Source organism: Saimiri boliviensis, chromosome 5, assembly GCF_048565385.1.
Source record: "Saimiri boliviensis isolate mSaiBol1 chromosome 5, mSaiBol1.pri, whole genome shotgun sequence".
Lineage (NCBI taxonomy): Eukaryota > Metazoa > Chordata > Mammalia > Primates > Cebidae > Saimiri > Saimiri boliviensis.
Genome location: NC_133453.1, coordinates 62,290,952 through 62,308,119, shown reverse-complemented (window position 1 = coordinate 62,308,119; position 17,168 = coordinate 62,290,952). Strand labels below are relative to the sequence as shown.

The 17,168-nt window shown below is 42.0% G+C and overlaps 1 protein-coding gene across 1 annotated transcript; it reads right to left on the bottom strand.

Annotated features, from left to right (window-relative positions):
* Positions 1-618: 618 nt before the first annotated feature.
* On the bottom strand, positions 619-3,559 carry IFT70B (intraflagellar transport 70B). Its single transcript, XM_003921830.4, has one exon. It carries the CDS (start codon positions 3,312-3,314, stop codon positions 1,317-1,319), a length of 1,998 nt encoding a protein of 665 aa, XP_003921879.1. The 5' UTR covers positions 3,315-3,559; the 3' UTR covers positions 619-1,316.
* Between the last annotated feature and the right edge of the window lie 13,609 nt (positions 3,560-17,168).

The window sequence follows — 17,168 nt, the reverse complement described above, 5'->3', positions numbered from 1 at the left end:
TCAGAAGAAAGCTACTAGTTTGAGCCATAAGAAACTGCTAGTTTTGTACATCAAAAACTGTCAAAATCAATAATTTCATATGATTCAATCTAATACTCTTGATTTTTCTAAGCCAGGTCAAATTAGGTTGACAGTTACTTTTTGTGGAGAGAGAGGAGTGAGGAGTGGGAAATCAAATAGTAAAGCTCTTCTAAGTTTCAGAAAATAAAATGCCTGATCAGAATTTATGTGGTTCCCAGTGGGAACTCCAAAAAATCATTGGGAGTTGTGGACATGAAATGAATGTTACAACTCAGAATTGACCTTTTTGGCCAGGCCTGGTAGCCAAGATTTTTTTCCTATCCAAGAGGTTACAACATGGAAACACTGTATATCCAGCATATCCTAAATTGCAAACACAAAGGTAGGAATTAAGAAGGGAGTTCCAGCTGGACCCAGTGATTTGTGCCAGTAGTCCCAGCTACTTGGGAAGCTGAAGTGGAAGTATTGCTTAAGTGCAGGAGTTAGATACCAGCCCGGGCAACAAACATAATAAAACCTCTGTCTCTTAAACAAACAACCAAACCCCTGAATTCTCAGGATACCTGTTATTTGTCACAGAGATAAATATTTAAAAAGTTATTATGGAAAATAGCAACAGTGTATTTTGTACATATATGTATTAAAGGGAGCAAAAGAAAATCAGGGAAAATTGTTCTTTGATAATTGTTCATTGTCTCTACATTATAGCGCCATAATTTTGTTAAGGCAACAACATTTTTTACTGACTTTTGCTTGTTAAAAAATAAAATAAACACTTACAACCTAAGGAATTTTGGTTAGGTGAAGCATTATATCCATAATAGAAAACACTGCCAAAATATCCTGAAGTCTATATAAAAAGCATGCATTACAAATTAATGTGAGAGTAAATTGCGAGAACAGAACACACAATCCCTGAAATGATTAAAGACTGCTCTTAACTACTACTGAGATACTGCTTGGCCCCTGAAAGAGGTAATCCTTGTGCAAAGGCCCCTCAAGCTGCATCACAGCACAGAATATGACAAAGGAAAGGAAAAAAAGTCATTACAACTTCTGATAGAAACATCTCTCATAAGTTTGGATTTTTTCCTAACTCCTTCTGGGGTAAAAGTTCTTAGAATATTTCACTTTGTGGAAAATTTATCAGCAGCAAAAGTTTTAGCTACTTATTATTTTTTTTATAATGTCTAAGTGTACAAAGCTCAACATGTAACAAATACAAAGATGCCAAAAGTTAAAGCAATGCAAATTTACATAATAAACCATTTGATAAATGCCATTATCAGCTATTACTATATATTCCATCCTGTAATCTCATAAATCAAAGCTTTTAACTGCCTAGACTCATATGTGACTGTATTCTTTCCAACATGCATTCTTTCTTCTTCCAGGGGTTGCTCAATAACAGCAGGTATGTTTCTGCCATGAAGTTCACAGTGTTCTAGAAACTGGACACATTCTTGAATAACATTGTCATGAACCATCATTGTGTGTTTTGACATGTTTTCTAACAGGGACAGGAAGCATCTTTTGGCATAATACCAGGTATCTGTTCCCAGCTTTTTATTATAAGGCTCCAAACTTTTGATAACTCGAGAAATACCAAACTCATAGTTTCCTTTGGCGCAATAAAGAGTTCCTATCACCAAATTCACAATGCAGAGATGGTACATTTTCTTATCTGGGTCATCATAAGAGAGCTGCTCTTCCTCCTTTTCAATTTTCCTCATCAACTCCTCTGCTTCTTCATTTTGACTTGTCATAATATAGGAAACACAGAGATTAGCCAGTACAATAGCACTGACACTCAGAATGTTATCATAATGCTTCTTAACTATGGGTTCATAGAAACCAATGGCTTCTCTGTATTTGTTTTCCTGCATGAACAGAACGTGGGCCACATTCAGCTTCCACACATCATGGTCATTACAGAATTCCACAGATTTGCGAAAGATCTTCTCCACCATTGCATAATTTTCAAGGTTCCAGTAGATTTTTGCCTGAGCCATCAACACCGGAATATACTTCTCCAGGGTTTCATCATATTCATTCACTGCCTTTTTGATAGCTTCATCATCTCTATTGTGTCTTGCTTCCTGTACTTGTATGGTGAGTTTCCGGAGGACCTCAGTCAGCATCCCTGCTAGCCCATCAAGCTTAAGGAAAGCCTCTTCAGGAGCTGTCTGGCAAGTGATCATGGCATCCAAGAAGTCATAGAGATAGGGTGTGAGGAACTTGTAAGTCAAATGGGCATTTTCTGCCAGGACATCTGCTGCAAGGTCAAAATACTCATATTTACAGTAGAGCAGCAACAGGTTGCCAAAAGTCTCTGGGGGAAAGGGATTCTGTTGGAGCAAAAACTGTAGCTTTTCAAACCCTTCTGTAGGCCTGGCATCCATGTTCATTAGTGCCTGGTTGTGCAGAGTCACAGGGTCCAACTCTTCCTCTGCCCTGGGTGGCATGTCAGTGAGGGCTTCTTGAGCTGCCTCATAGTTTCTCAACTGGTATTCTATGGCTGCCTTAAGGTTGAAGGCTTCCACCAAAGCAGTCTGGTGGAGGACTAAGGTGTTGCCAACACTGCGAACATCAATGCCCTCAGTGGTCATGCCCACACCTAGCTCAGGGTGCTGGCGGATACCGTGCTCAATAATCTCAGCGATATGCTTCAGCGCTGCAGCATACTGCCGGCTGCTGTAATAAGCCAAAGCCAGGTTGTAGGAAAGGTCAGGTTGGTAGCCCGAGGCCTGCAAGGCCGCAAAAAACTTGGAGCAGGCAGCTTCATACTGTCCCTCCTTGTAGAGCAAACAACCCAGGTTGACCTGGCCATCGGTCTCATTCTCGACCCCACTATCTTCTCCCCCTTCCCCACTCAGCAGCTGCTCCACCAGGCTCCTGGACCCTGGCAGATCGCCCTCGCTGTATTTGATGGCAGCTTGCAGGCGGAGGACCCGGCTGTGGTAGGCGGGGTTATCCAGGAGAAGGAAGGCGACCCGGTTGGCCTCCGGATAAAGGCAGGCCTTGTACAGGGCCTGGGCCTGGTACAGGCGATACTGCTCCAGGTCCGGGTGCAGCTGGCTCAGCTGCTCATAGCACTCGGCCGCCAGCCCGAACTCCTGCAGGCGGTAGTAGCAGTAGCCCAGCAACGACAGGCCGGCGCGGCTCCGCGGGCTCCGCTGCTGCTCTCGGCCCAGCAGCTGCACCGCCTCGGCGTAGCGGGCATCGCGGATGAGCCGGTACACGACCGCGGTGAACTCCCCATCGGGGATCTGCGCGCAGCTCAGGCCGGCCATATCCGCCACGGCAGTTATGTCTGTGGTTACCACGGCAACACAGCAACCGGAAACGGAAGACTGCCGGTTACTTTGCTGCAAGAAATCTGTTAGGAATAAAAAGGGACTGTTGTCATCAGTCTCTCAAGTTCGGTTTGGTCTTCAAAGATTCTGGACTGCAGAGTGGCAGCAGTCAGGTGGGGAAAAGCTACTTCTCCGGGCCGTTCAGAAACCGAACCTACCCATCTCGGCATGCACTGTTCCGGTTGCGCCGCGGCTTGGGTGATGGCCGCGCTGCATGCTGGGAGGTGTAGTCTCTGTTGTACAGACCAGCCCCGCAGCCCGTGGGAACACAAGGTCGTCGCCCTCCTTCTCTGCTCTTTAAAATTGAGATGCGCTCTCTGTGTGTGTTGTGCCACCTCGGTGTCTGGCGCGACGGAGGAAGGTTTCTGACCCGACGTTCCTGGCGATTTTGAGCCTTGTGCACTATACTGGCTTTTGGTTTAGTTTTAGTAAAAGGACCTGGGTGGCAAAAAGCGAGTTATCTTTTTGAATTCCCCTAGAATAAGAGCAGGTTCTTTTTAGGCTCCCCCGAGGGCACAGTTTGTAAGAACAGAATAGAGCTCCGAACAGGAATCCTTCATTTGGTGGTTTCCAGAGGTTAATGAGAAAAAAGTGCTGTGAATCTTAATTGGTACTGGGAAAGGTTCGGTTTTAGGTCCAAGTATCTCCGCTCTTTTTTTCCATAACAACAAATATTACTGTGTATATATTGGCGTTTACCCTTGGCCGTCCCCATTGCGCTAGAGTTCCAACTTTCACTACTAAGTAGAAACGCTGGAGAAATGCATCACCTCAGTCTTTCACGAGGGGAAAATGCAAGAATAAAATGTGCTTCTTTCCCAATGAATTTTACTCTCTTAACTACAAAATTAGCCAGAGATGTGTGTGTGTGTGTGTGTGTGTGTGTGTGTGAGAGAGAGAGAGAGAGAGAGAGAGAGAGAGAGAGAGAGAGAGAGAGAGAGAAACGCTCTGGTTGTACTTGTCAGGCTTCTAGGAATTTTGGATATCGAGCTGAGAAATATGGATTTTATTCTGTTAAAATAAAAAAACATTGCCTACACTTTTTCCAGACTCTAGTTTGAAGATTTCTATGCAGATTTGCTAGACTGTACAAGATACCATACTGGGTTTTCTTTAAGTCTTTGTTATATATTTGAAATAGACGCTGTAGATTCCATGTTATTATCCTGGGGCTATTTTTGTATAATTTTTTTTCAAGTTTAATAGTGCCCATGATGGGACTGCAGAAAACAAGGGGCTTAATTAATCTATGAAATTATATCTAATCAGTAATTTAAAAAATACCCTTAGATTAAACTGACCTGGAAACCATAGACTTGAAGGCAGGCAGAATAAATACAATTTTTCATCAAGAATTAGGAACATAGACAAGATAGCAAAATATGAATTTGGCTTGTCCCAGTGAAGTACTTGTAAATAGTGTCGTTTTCAAGGTCACCATAATAGTTGTAATTCATTAACATCTATCATATGGTGGCCTGGGACAGGGCATTGCCTTTTGTAGTCTTCCATGATGTCCATTGGCCTCACTGCCACCCAAGATAAACAGTCCAAGTTAGAGCATGTCTTCGCTATGTAATTAAATACTTCAATGCAGGTACCTTACTGCCTCTTCAACAGCATTGCTATCTGTAAATCTTTTCTACATATAAATTTTGGAGCCAACGCTGACCATATTGCATTACATTCTATTAGACAACCTATATGTATTATTTTGAACCATAATAACCACCTTGTTTTCTGCATATTACTGTGAACATGTGAATCAGAAAGATTAGGTAACTTGCTCGAGATCACACAGCTAGATAAGAAACAGCTGAACCATGAAATTCCAAAGCTAAGTTCTGTAGGTAGTAGTCACTGATGAATTACCTCTGTCTGTCACATATGGGCCCAATTACAGGAGAATGTTAGTGTCTTGCTTTTTCTATGTTGTTATTTTCCTGTTAAAGCAACCAGCCACCTTGGTTTGGGCAGTGGAAATTTGAACTTCTTAGACTAAGTTGTAACTGTGAGCAGGTATTAGGAAGTAATTAGTTGGGGGTGGTCAGCTGGTGTACCTAAAAAGGAACTTCAGTAGTCATCTGAATGCTATACTAGAAAGCAGTTGGCTTCATGTACTCATATATTCTGTCTTGCAGAGAAGTTTGTCACAGTTCTCCTTCTGTATGAGAACAGACAAGAAACCTCATACTGCATCAATACCAAGAAAGGGGCAAAGTGCACTCATTTTAGAGGGGTTGAGTGTAGCTGCGGACCATGCAAGAACACCAGGGAAAGTAGTTGAGGATGTCCACTATAACTCTATTTCAAGGCTTCTTTCTACCCAATCTCAGCTAGAGCTCTATCCAGTTTTCAACTCAGAACTGTTTGTAGATTGAAAGATGCTAGCTAGTGCTGCTCAATAATCAAGGAGTAGGGGGTGTTCTGCTTAGTGGCTGCCTGATTGACACTTGTCCCTTGGAAACAATACCCAAGAGACTTAATATTTAAAAATTCTCAGTCCGGGCACTGTGTCTCATGTCTGTAATTCCAGAGCTTTGGGAGGCCGAGGTGGGAGAATCACTTGAGGCCAGGGGTTCCCGAGTAACATAGGAAGACCCCATCTCTCCAAAAAAAAAAAAAAATGGCCAGGCATGGAGGTACATATATGTAGTCCCAGCTCAGGACGCTGAAGCAGGAGAATTACTTGAGCCCCAAAATTTGAGGTTGTGGTGAGCCATGATCATACCACTGCACTCTAGCCTGGGCGACAGAGTGAGACTCTGACTCTAAAAAAAAAATAAAATAAAATTCTTATATATTGATCTGTTACCTTGAATAAGTTGTCAATGGATTAAGGTAAGGAGACAGAACATGGAAATGGGAAATTGTCTTTCCTATCTTTCACCTTTCTCTCTATTTTGCAGAGTTGTATTTGCATCATGAAAGCATTCATCTTCAAATGGTTTCTTGAAAATATATGAAAAGTAAAAGGACTATATTTTCTCCTCCAAATTTCTGGGATCCCTACCAGGATTCAGTTGGGGTTCTCCTCTTTGTGTGGGTACCTGTGAGCATGGCAGCTGGAGTGGACAAGAGGGAGGCTGTTATGTGTCTCTTCCTCCTTATTTCATGTGATGCTGCTCCAGAGGCCTGGCTTGAAAAAAGCAGGACATTCGGCTTAGACAGATGGAGGGCAGGGTCATTTTCAAAATGAAATGAGTGCACAGATCACACTGTGAAATTGGCATGACCATCACTGCTGCTGTGATAGACCGACTTTTATTTGGTCTCTGATAAGCATATGGGAAATAGATTAGTTTTTTGGGTGGTGGAGAAGGGAAAGGAGGCCCTTTAATTAATGATAGAAATTCTGGAAAGCAATAAAAAGGGTAGAATATCATAACATATCTTTTTTTGCTTATAACAAAATCTTGAAAAGCTGGAGCGTATATCAAAAAGTAAGTCTGTAATACCACTCCCAGCAGTAAGAAAGCATTTGGTATTTACAATAAAATGATTTAGTGCCTTATTGAAAGGAATTTAGCTTTCAGTAAATAGTTTAGGACTCACAGTAGATTTTGCTGAATAAGCAGAGGTATGTTCATGTAGAAGAATTCCATTTAGGTAAAATGTATAGGAGCAAAAAGCATAATGTTTGGCTGTTAACATGTTTATGTTTCTGCCTGCCAAAATAGGCATGTATATTCTATTTGGCAGTCTCTTTTAAAACTAATTGGAAGTGATTGTTTCATGAAAATAACTACTTCTTGCTGCTAAACATTGTTTATTTATGAGTATTTCAACCACAACTGTGGTCAGACATCTTCCTTAATAAAGGAAAGTGGTGTCTGAAAGACCACTTTCTACTTGTTATTTCTGTCCTTCCATTCATTCCAGGGCATTTTCTTTAGGCATTTCAGTTATGGAATTTAACTTTTTTCTCTGGTAGTTCCAGCTCTATTAATATTTTAAATAGTAATATATTTTCTTCTTAAATATGACTTGCTTTTGATAAATGGTTTTTATTTCAGGGTTTATGGTATTGCTATGGTTTGGATATGGTTTTTTCCCACGAAATCTTACAATTTGATTGCTAGCACTGTGGTGATGCAAGGTGTTTGTGTCATCGGGGTGGATCCCTCATGAATGGCTTGGTGCCATTCCAAAAGTAGTGATAGCTATTGCTCTCATGAGACTGGATTAGTTTTCGTGGAAATGGATTAGTTCCCACAAGAGTAGGTTGTTACAAGGCAAGATGCCCTTGGGTTTTGCCCCTTCACATATGTCCACTTCTTTGTCCTTCTACCATGTTACGATACAACACAAACAACCTTACTTGAAGCTAAGCAGATGCTGGCACAATGCTTCTTGTAATTCTCAGCCTGCAGAACCATCAACTAACTAAACCTCCTTTTTCTGTAAATTACTCAGTCTTGGGTATTTATTCTATTAGAGTAACACAAAATGGACCAACACAGAAAATTGGTTCCGAGGAGTGGGATTTGCTCTGTGGATACCTAAAAATGTGGCGTCTACTTTGGAACTGTGTAATGGGCAATGGTTGAATGAATCTGAAGGAGGAGCAGGCTAGAAAGAGACTGTATGCAATGAACAGAGCATTAAGGTCAGTTCTGGTGAGGGCTTACAAAAAGACGAAAAGATGAGGGAAAGTTTGGAACTTTTTCGAGATGGTTTAAGTGATTGTGACGAAAATGCTGATAGAAATATGGACAATAAAGCCCGTGCTGATGAGGTCTCAGATGCAAGTGCTGATGAGATCTCAGATGGAAGTGAAGAATATCTTACTGAAAAATTGAAGTAAAGGCCATCCTTGTTACACAGTTGCAAAGAAATTGGCTGCAGTATATCTTCTACTCCCTAGAGATTTATGGAAGGCAGCACTTAAGGGTGATGAACTTTTGTATCTGGTGGAAGAAATTTCTAAGAATAACATCACTCAAGACGTGATGTTGTTACTTTTAATAGCTTATGCTCAGTTACAGCACAGCAAAGTAATAATCTAAAGGCAGAGTTTATAATTAGAAGGGAAGCAGAGTGTAAAAGTTTGAAAAATTTGCAGCCCAACCATGCGAAATGAAAGAGTGTTTTGAAGAGAACAATTCAAGGGTACAGTCAAGAGACTACTTTCTGAAAAGATTAGTATGGATAAAAGGGAGCCAAGGGCTGTGCGTCAGGACACTGGGAAAAAAGCCCAGAGGCCTAAGAGGGCAGAATGGTTTTAAGGAACAAGCCTGGGGTGTTTTCTGTGAAACTGCTGTCCAGCGCCACTTCAGGCTGCTGCTCTTACATCATGGTGGCTCAAGCAGCCTCAGGTTTTACTTGTGCTGTCACTCCAGAGTGTCCAAGCTGTAAGCTTTGGCAGCATCCACATCCAAATGCTGCTAATTTTGTAGGCATGTAGAATATGAGTGGTAGAGGCATGGCAGCTCCCACCTAGATTTCAGAGGATATATCAGAACACCTTGGAGCCCAGGCAGACTTGTCAGAAGGGCACAGGAACTGCAGAGAGCCTCTATTAAAACAATGTGAGCAGAAACATATAATTAAAGCTGCCGTAGAGAGTCCCTATCAGGGCAGTGGAGGTTGAGGGATTGGGGCTGCCTTTGGGACCATAAGACTGCAGGGCCATTGACAATGTGTAATGTCTGCCTGAAAAAGCTATGGGCATTTGACTTCAACTGTGAGAACAGCCATGTGTGCTGCACTCAGTAAAGCAACTGGGGCAGGGCTGCCCAAGGCTTTGGGAATCCACCACTCATGTCAGTGTGCCCAGGAGATGGCACATGACGTGAAAGATTATGCAGGAGCCTTAAGACTTAATGTCTTCCCTGCTGGGTTTCAGACTTGCATGGGATCTGTCGTTCCTTTCTTTTGGCCTGTGTCTCCTTTTCCAAGTGGGAGTGTTTACCAAATGTTCATTGCATCTTGAAAGTAAATAACTTGTTTTTCATTTTACAGGCTTACAGCTGGAAGAAACTTGCTTTGAGTCTTAGATGAGACTTTAGACTGTTAAGTTGTTGCTGGAACAAGTTCAGACTTTTGGCACTATTGGAAGGGAATGATTGTATTTTATATGTGAGAAGCACATGATTTTTCTGACGCTAGAGGCAGAACGCTATGTTTGCATATGGTTCATCCTCATCAAAACTCATGTTGAAATGTTATTGTCAATGCTGCAGTATAGGGAGATGGAGCCTAGGGGAGCTGTTTGGGTCATGGGAGTAGACCCCTCATGAATGGCTTGGTGCCGTTCTCGCAGTAGTGAGCTCTTGCTCTTGTGAGACTGTATTAGTTCTCATGGAAATGGATTAGTTCCTACGAGAGTGAGTTGTTATAAAGCAAGATGCCCTTGGGTTTTGCCCCTTTGCACATGCCTGCTTCCCCTTTGACCTTCCACCATGTTATGATGCAGCATAAAAGTCCTCACCAGAAGCCAAGCTGATGCTGTGCCACGCTTCTTGTACTTCTCAGCCTGCAGAACCATGAGCCATTGAACTTGAGTCATTGAATGTGGGGAGTGAGAGAGCAGGAGGCTTAAGCAGGCTATAAGCAGCACACATGGCACCTGCTTATAACCTTTCTTTATAAATTATCCCAATCTGATCTATTCTGCTATAGCAACACAAAATGGACTAAGACAAGTGCTGTTATCCCAGTTAATTTATTAGGCAGAACACAATAACATGATTTATAAAAAGGAATTAGCAGAGAAGACACTTTTGGGTACTATCAATGAAAAATTTATTCCTCAGAGATGGAGTGTGCTGTGGGATACACTGATGGGGATGTTACACAAATTACTTTATTTTAGCATGTTTCACTGCTTTCACTGCCAACATGTAAGCAACATTGAAGTATCATGTCTTTCCTCCAGACTGGAACCTTTCATGGTCAGAGATATCCTATTAATACCTGTTTTTATTTCTGCAATGTAGCCATGAAAATAAATTGGATGAGAAGGGTCTTTGAGGCCCATGGTCAAAAGATAAGATTTCTAAAAGAAAAATGTCATCAGCCTGTAGGAACACATGTTCTGGCTTGCAAAGCGTTCAAACTGTTTTTCACATAGCATCAGACAGCCATCCAAAATGCCTCTGATGGCCAGCCATCCAGTTGTCTGAAATGACACAAATTTTCACTTGACTATTGCCTAAGATGTTATAGGCCTGGTCTGATTTAGCTTTAAGTCCTGAACAGTGACAATATGCACAATTGTCCTGTTGGATTATGCTTTAAAGTTTCTTGCTAAGATTAATTCAGTATATACAATTAGCTTTCCTTAGACCACACCAGCCTTATGAATAATTAAAAACTGGATGACAATTGCCATGGTAGTTGAGCAGCAACTTAAATGCTGCACTCGTTTTTTGAGGCTTTCTCTGTGGAGAGTTATGGAACACATTTCCTGGGCGTGTTAGGCCATTCTTGCTCTCATGGCTAGAGTGGGAGCAAGAGAGAGAGAGGGAAGAAGTGCCACATAGTTTTTAAACAGTGAGATCTTGAAGGAACTCAGAGTGGTGACTCACTTATCACCAAGGGGATAGGACTAAGTCATTCATGAGGGATCCACCCCCATGATCCAAACACCTCTCACCACACCTCACCTCCAACACTGGGGATTACATTTTAACATGAGATTTGGAGGGGACAAACATTCAAATCATAATGCTGCATCTGCGCTGGTGGACTAAGAGACCAACCTAGAAAAGAAGCCTGTCCTTTAAGCCTCCTGCTCTCTCACTCCCCACATTCAATGACTCAAGTTCTAACAATTGTGCCTGTGAACTAACTCAACTCTGTATGCATCTCTTTAGTCTCTATCACCACTGCTCTGATTTCTGCCCCACCATCTCTCTCTTGGGCAGTAAGCCTCCTTGCAGAATAAATGGTTTTCCCTCATCTTTTTCTGGAATGCTTTCAAAGATTGCAAGGTACTTCATCTTCCTTCTTTCTTCAGGATTTTACTTTGGGGACCTCTTAAGCCTTTAAATGCACTTTACCATTTCTCCCAGGAAATCATGGGATCCTTGTACAATATAGACCTCCCAGTGGGTTGTCTTTCTATGGTAGAGTTTCTGTCTCAGGTATGGAGTGCTATGGCTGTCACCCCAATGACTCTTTGTACTGAAATTCTGCTCTTCCCCTAGTCAGATCTGCCAGCTTAAATCCCACCAGCCCTTTAAGGCTCAAGTAATATGCTGTCTTCTCTACAGTATCGGCTGGTTCTCTATGCTGACAGTTCTCAATGGGAGCTGCACTACTCATTAGCTCATGGTTCTGCAGGCTGGGAAGTACCAGAAGCATGGCACCAGCATCAGCTTGGCTTCTTACAAAGATAATAAAGCACAGGTTATGTTTATAGGAAGTTTCCTGATTAAATTGTACCATTTTTAGTTTTTGTTTGTGGAGAGCTGGGCAGGCCAAGGCATGTTAATACCTGTATCACAATCTCTTAGACTAGTGCAGTCCAACACGCAGCTCACCCACCTGCTTGCTTTTGGGCAAATCAGCTAGAGACTAAATTAAGTTCTGAGAACATAAACCAATAAAGCAAAGCAATAAATCCAGCTTTAGTAAAAATGAAACAGGTTCTCTACATTCACTTTAAGCTGTAACTTTATTAAGTACCTTTACATTGTATTTTATTAAGCACATTTGTAATAACATTTTTTTCAATTGACAAGTATTTCCTATTGTTTCATTTTGCCTCTGTGAACAGCTTAGATCTTTTAAAAAATGAAGTTTGGACATTAAAGCATGGTTGTGATTGCCTGATAAAGCCAGGTAGTAGGAAAGCAGGGAAAGGGCCCCAACTTCATTATATGATGACTAGGCTGGCCTAGTGGAGAATTTTGTCCTTTCTAAGGTGGCAGTTCCCAGGCTGCCCTTCACTGTGTTGACTCCACAGGTAGGGGCTGGGAGGAAGGGAGCTATTCATTTGTCCATCTAGTAACCAGTTTCTCTATAAATTTAAGTGTCTAGCAATTCCCTTTAGACAGAATAGCAAGATAAAATAGTTGGTTTTTTAGACAGTCAGTAAGACAAGGGTGTTATGACCTCCTTGAAGGTCTCGTAGCTATTTCTGATGTTGGACGAGGATGTTCACATTACGTGTTTCATAGTGTAAAAAACCACGTCATAGGCCGGGCGCGGTGGCTCAAGCCTGTAATCCCAGCACTTTGGGAGGCCGAGGCGGGTGGATCACGAGGTCAAGAGATCGAGACCATCCTGATCATCATGGTAAAACCCCGTCTCTACTAAAAATACAAAAGCTGAGGTAGGAGAATTTCTTGAACCCAGGAGGTGGAGGTTGCGGTGAGCCGAGATCGCGCCATTGCACTCCAGCCTGGGTAACAAGAGCGAAACTCCGTCTCAAAAAACAAACAAACAAACAAACAAACAAAAAAAAAAAACCACGTCATAGATGTAAGTTTGTAAAAGGCTTTGAACCTGATTCTAAATACAGTACCTTTGAAAATTTGCAATATTATTTAAACCAGGTATTTGCTGTACACAAGTCATACTCCCCTATGATGTTTAAATTGAGTTTTTTTTATTGCTATCATATTCCAGCATTCCTCCACCATAGGGTTGCCAGATTTTGCAAATAAAACTACAGGACATAAGTATAAGTAGAATAAGTATATTTGGGACATGTTTATATTAAAAATCATTTGTTGTTTATCTGAAGTTCAAATTTAATTGGGCACCCTGGATTTTATCTGGAAAGCCAACCCCATGCCAGTATTTCATACTCAGATTTCTCACTTCTACTGAACTCTTGATTTCTCTCACATCTCACTTTTCGTGGCATATCCCCTCTTTAGTCCTTATAACTATACAAATATGGAAGTCACCCCTTTTCCTTATTTTCTCCCCAACACCATTGCCACCAGGCACTAAGTAGGAATAATGCTGAGGAAGGGATGTATTTAAGAATAGTCACATAAAAGTCATAAAAACCCATATTTCTTATCTCAGGTCCAATATGTGGCTACATGTAAAAAAAAACTTCAGTATATTTAGGTGTCTATATATGTAACACATTTTGATGTATTAAACAAATTAATAATTATATGCATTGGTTAATAATGATCTTCATTACTTTTAAACCTACACCTTTGCATTTTCTGTAAATGGATTTGATTATTTCAGCAAATACATTTAACTCAACTTCTTTTAATATAAGACTGGTATCTATGGCAGCATAAGCAGCTTTATACTGAAAAGGTTAGATATTTCCCCTAGGCTGGAGTGCAGTGGCATGATCTTGGCTTACTGCAGCCTCCGCCTCCCAAGTTCAAGCAATTATCTGCCTCAGCCTCCTGAGTAGCTGGGATTACAGGCGCCTGCCACCACACTCGACTAATTTTTTGTGTGTTTTTAGTAGAGATGGGGCTTTACCATCTTGGCCAGGCTGGTCTTGAACTCCTGTTTTTGTGATCCACCTGCCTTGGCCTCCGAAAGTGCTGGGATTACAGGCGTGAGCCACCGTGCTCAGCTAGATATTTCTATTCTTAGAAAGTCCGTGTTATATACTGCACTGGAAATTTCTCATTCACTTTCTCTTCTCCTTCTGTCACAGACTGCCCCCTCTCTTGCTGGGCCATCTCTTCTCATCACCTCTTCTCATCTCTCCTAGTTTATCTCCATTCCCAGGCCCCCTCTTCCTCCAGCATTGCTCTTGGAAACTAAAAAACTCTTCTCACTTTATAAACCATCTTGTCTCATCCAGCCCAGGCCCTAAGGATCATCTACTGTAGCCAGAGTGGCTTATCAAAATGTTTTGGTAAACAAGACAAGTCTCCATCAGGTAAATTCTGCTACCAGCTCCTAACACAATGTTTACCTCCCTGCTACTGTTACTAAGGGGAGAGAAATATGGGGGTGAAAAATGCCAGTTTAACCAGGAGGATGAAGAATGGAGCAACCCTCCGTGGTCCCTGGGATTAATTTTGAGTCACTGTGGAAAGAGAGGTGAAGATCAGAAGCCGGTAGAACTGCTCAAGAGAAGCTTCATTGGGCCTGGATGGAGATGCCTCAGCTAGGTAACCAGACAAGACTCTGGGTGGGGAGAGGGGACAAGCGAAGGCCTTTTCCCACCTTTCTGTCTTCCTTCTGGTAGCTGGAACAGGGGAGACCTTGCTGGCATCCAGGAACAGATACTAGCATTTTTATTTATTTATTTATTTATTTATTTATTTATTTATTTATTTGTTGAGATGGAGTTTTGCTTTTGTCACCCACACTGGAGTGCAATGGTACGGATCTCAGCTCACGGCAACCTCTGCCTCCCAGGTGCAAGTGATTCTCCTGCCTCAGCCTCCCAAGTATCTGGGATTGCAGGTGCCCACCACCACGCCTGGCTAATTTTTGTACTTTTAGTAGAGACAGGGTTTCACCATGTTGGTCACACTGGTCTCAAACTCCTGACCTCCAGTGATCCGCCCACCTTGCCCTCCCAAAGTGCTGGGATTACAGGTGTGAGCCATTGTGCGTAGCCTACTGGCATTCTTCTATCGGACAATATCCTCTTCCAGATGAGTTATTTGCAACTGGAGGGGGAACCACTATGGAGGAAGGAGAGGGGACTGCTGCTCACAGGCTAGTTTGTGGAACACTGTAAGGCTGCCTTTCGGGGCCCCCAGGCCCAAAAGAGTCAAAAGTGATAGAAGAGAAGTCAACAGAGAGCTCACACGTAGTTATTTGGTCTGTGGAGGAAAAATTAATTAACTAGATCTGGAAGGATTGCTCAGTAGGCAGCCTCCTTTGAAGAAGTAGCATCTGCTATGTGAAGAGACGTGTATGCATATATGAATATTTAGTATTGTTCTAACTAGTAAAAACAAAATACAGTGTAAAGACAATGGCTTCCTTTCAAGGAAATGGCTGCAGTGTTTCTAGAAGATTATGACAGATTTCTCTCTTGTGGCTTTTAAGAGATAGATTAGGAATGTTGGTAGCTTACAGATGATAACACTTGAGAGACTGTGAGGATCACACTAAGCCATTGAGACGGTGGCCCTGGGCTCAGTTCATTCCACCCTCATGGAATCTAAGACTACCAATTTTGTATTGCCCTTAGAGATAGGTCTTTAAAAACATGCCCCCAAAAGAAGAAAATCAAGCAAGAAAACAAATTGAACCATCAACAGTACAGAAAAAGGAAAATGGAAGCCAAGACCTGCATTCATTGCAGCCCGTCGGGGTGACTCCAACCTTACCGAGGTGTGTGGAGGTAAAAGCTGCCAGCTCCTGGCGGCCACATGAGAAGCAAATCCATTTGGCGGGTGGACATTTTTAAAGCCTGCCACATATGTTAGCTATTTTTATGGCAATTAAATTGTTGAGGGATCTGTGCAATAAAACCTTTCACAATAAACCATGTGGAAAATCATCTAATCCTACCTGTGGAGGTCAAAAGCCACAGCAACATGTTGCTTTATACCATGAAGAAGAATGAAGACTCTTTTAGACAGCTTGCCTTTCCTCTTTTCTTTGTAGACTGGTGCTCCAGATTTGGGGGTGGAAAGTAAATTGTGTAAAATGGCAGCAGCAGGGATGGGGGCAGGGGAACATTTCTTGACAATTTGAACCTAGGGAGTGCTCTGCCAGTGACTTCCAAAGCAGTGTCATTTCTGTGCCACCCCTTTCCATGTTGGGAAGTAGATACCCAAATTAAGGACTATGGGGAGATGGAAGTGGAGGGAGAATAGTTACCTGATCCTTTTCTCCAGGACAGGGAGGTAAGGGACATCAGTCAGAACAGGATTTCACTGTGAAAGGGCCTGAGGTTTGGGAGGTCTGAAAGTGATTTTTAATGGTCCTCTGTGTTGAGATGGATGCATGAACACACAACTTTCAGAACACTGGGGAACCCTTGCATTTTCTCCTGAGAAAATGCAGTGGTCTAAATGAAAACAATTGCTTATACGACTTCTATAACACATTCCTACTAATTTGTATTTTGAGGATTTAAGCATGAGTCATTTAGCTATATGTGGGTCTAGAAAGTCATTTCAAGAAAGTCTCCGGGCCAAAAACATTTGAAGTTTCTCATTAACCTCTAAAAAACAACTACTCCCATTTGTTTACCTCTATTTGAAGTAATTTCTGAAAACTTCTACTATTCAAATGTGTTTATCTCCTAAAATAGGCTCCTAATGAAGTCAGCACACTAGTCAATATTCTTTTCTCTTTCCTACCCAAATATTTTAAAATTGGAGACTGAGAGCACATCTAAATAGCATGAAATGCATGGTTAGAACTATTTAAATAGAACAGTGCTACTATTAACCATCAGAAAATCCTCAGATCTCAAATGACAGAGACAGTGTCACACTCATTCTTACTATGTGATAGTCTAAATTCTGCCTGAGGTGTGTCACAGGTATTCATTCCATGCCCGGTGACCTCACCTGTGAACCCAGGCCAGTTCTGGATGGATGAAGGTGTGTGGACAGTTTTTGACTCCTCCTTCTAAAACACCTTTACAATGTGGTTCATTTTGTTGAAGGATGATTTCTGATCAACAGAACATGTGCAGATAAAACAACTGACCGAGGAATTGAAATTTCACTTCTTGGTTGCTGAGTGTGGTCCCAAGGACCTGAACTATTACATTCCCAGAACAAACCTCCACAGTCATGGTTGTGGCACCTTCAGCCCAGGAAGGCTGGGCTGAATGTTAGAGAGCATCTGGCACAAACTGCATATTCTAAAGGTGACAAAAGTGAAGCTCAGAGAGGTGGGGGTGACTTTTACATTCGACAAACTAGGGCAAGA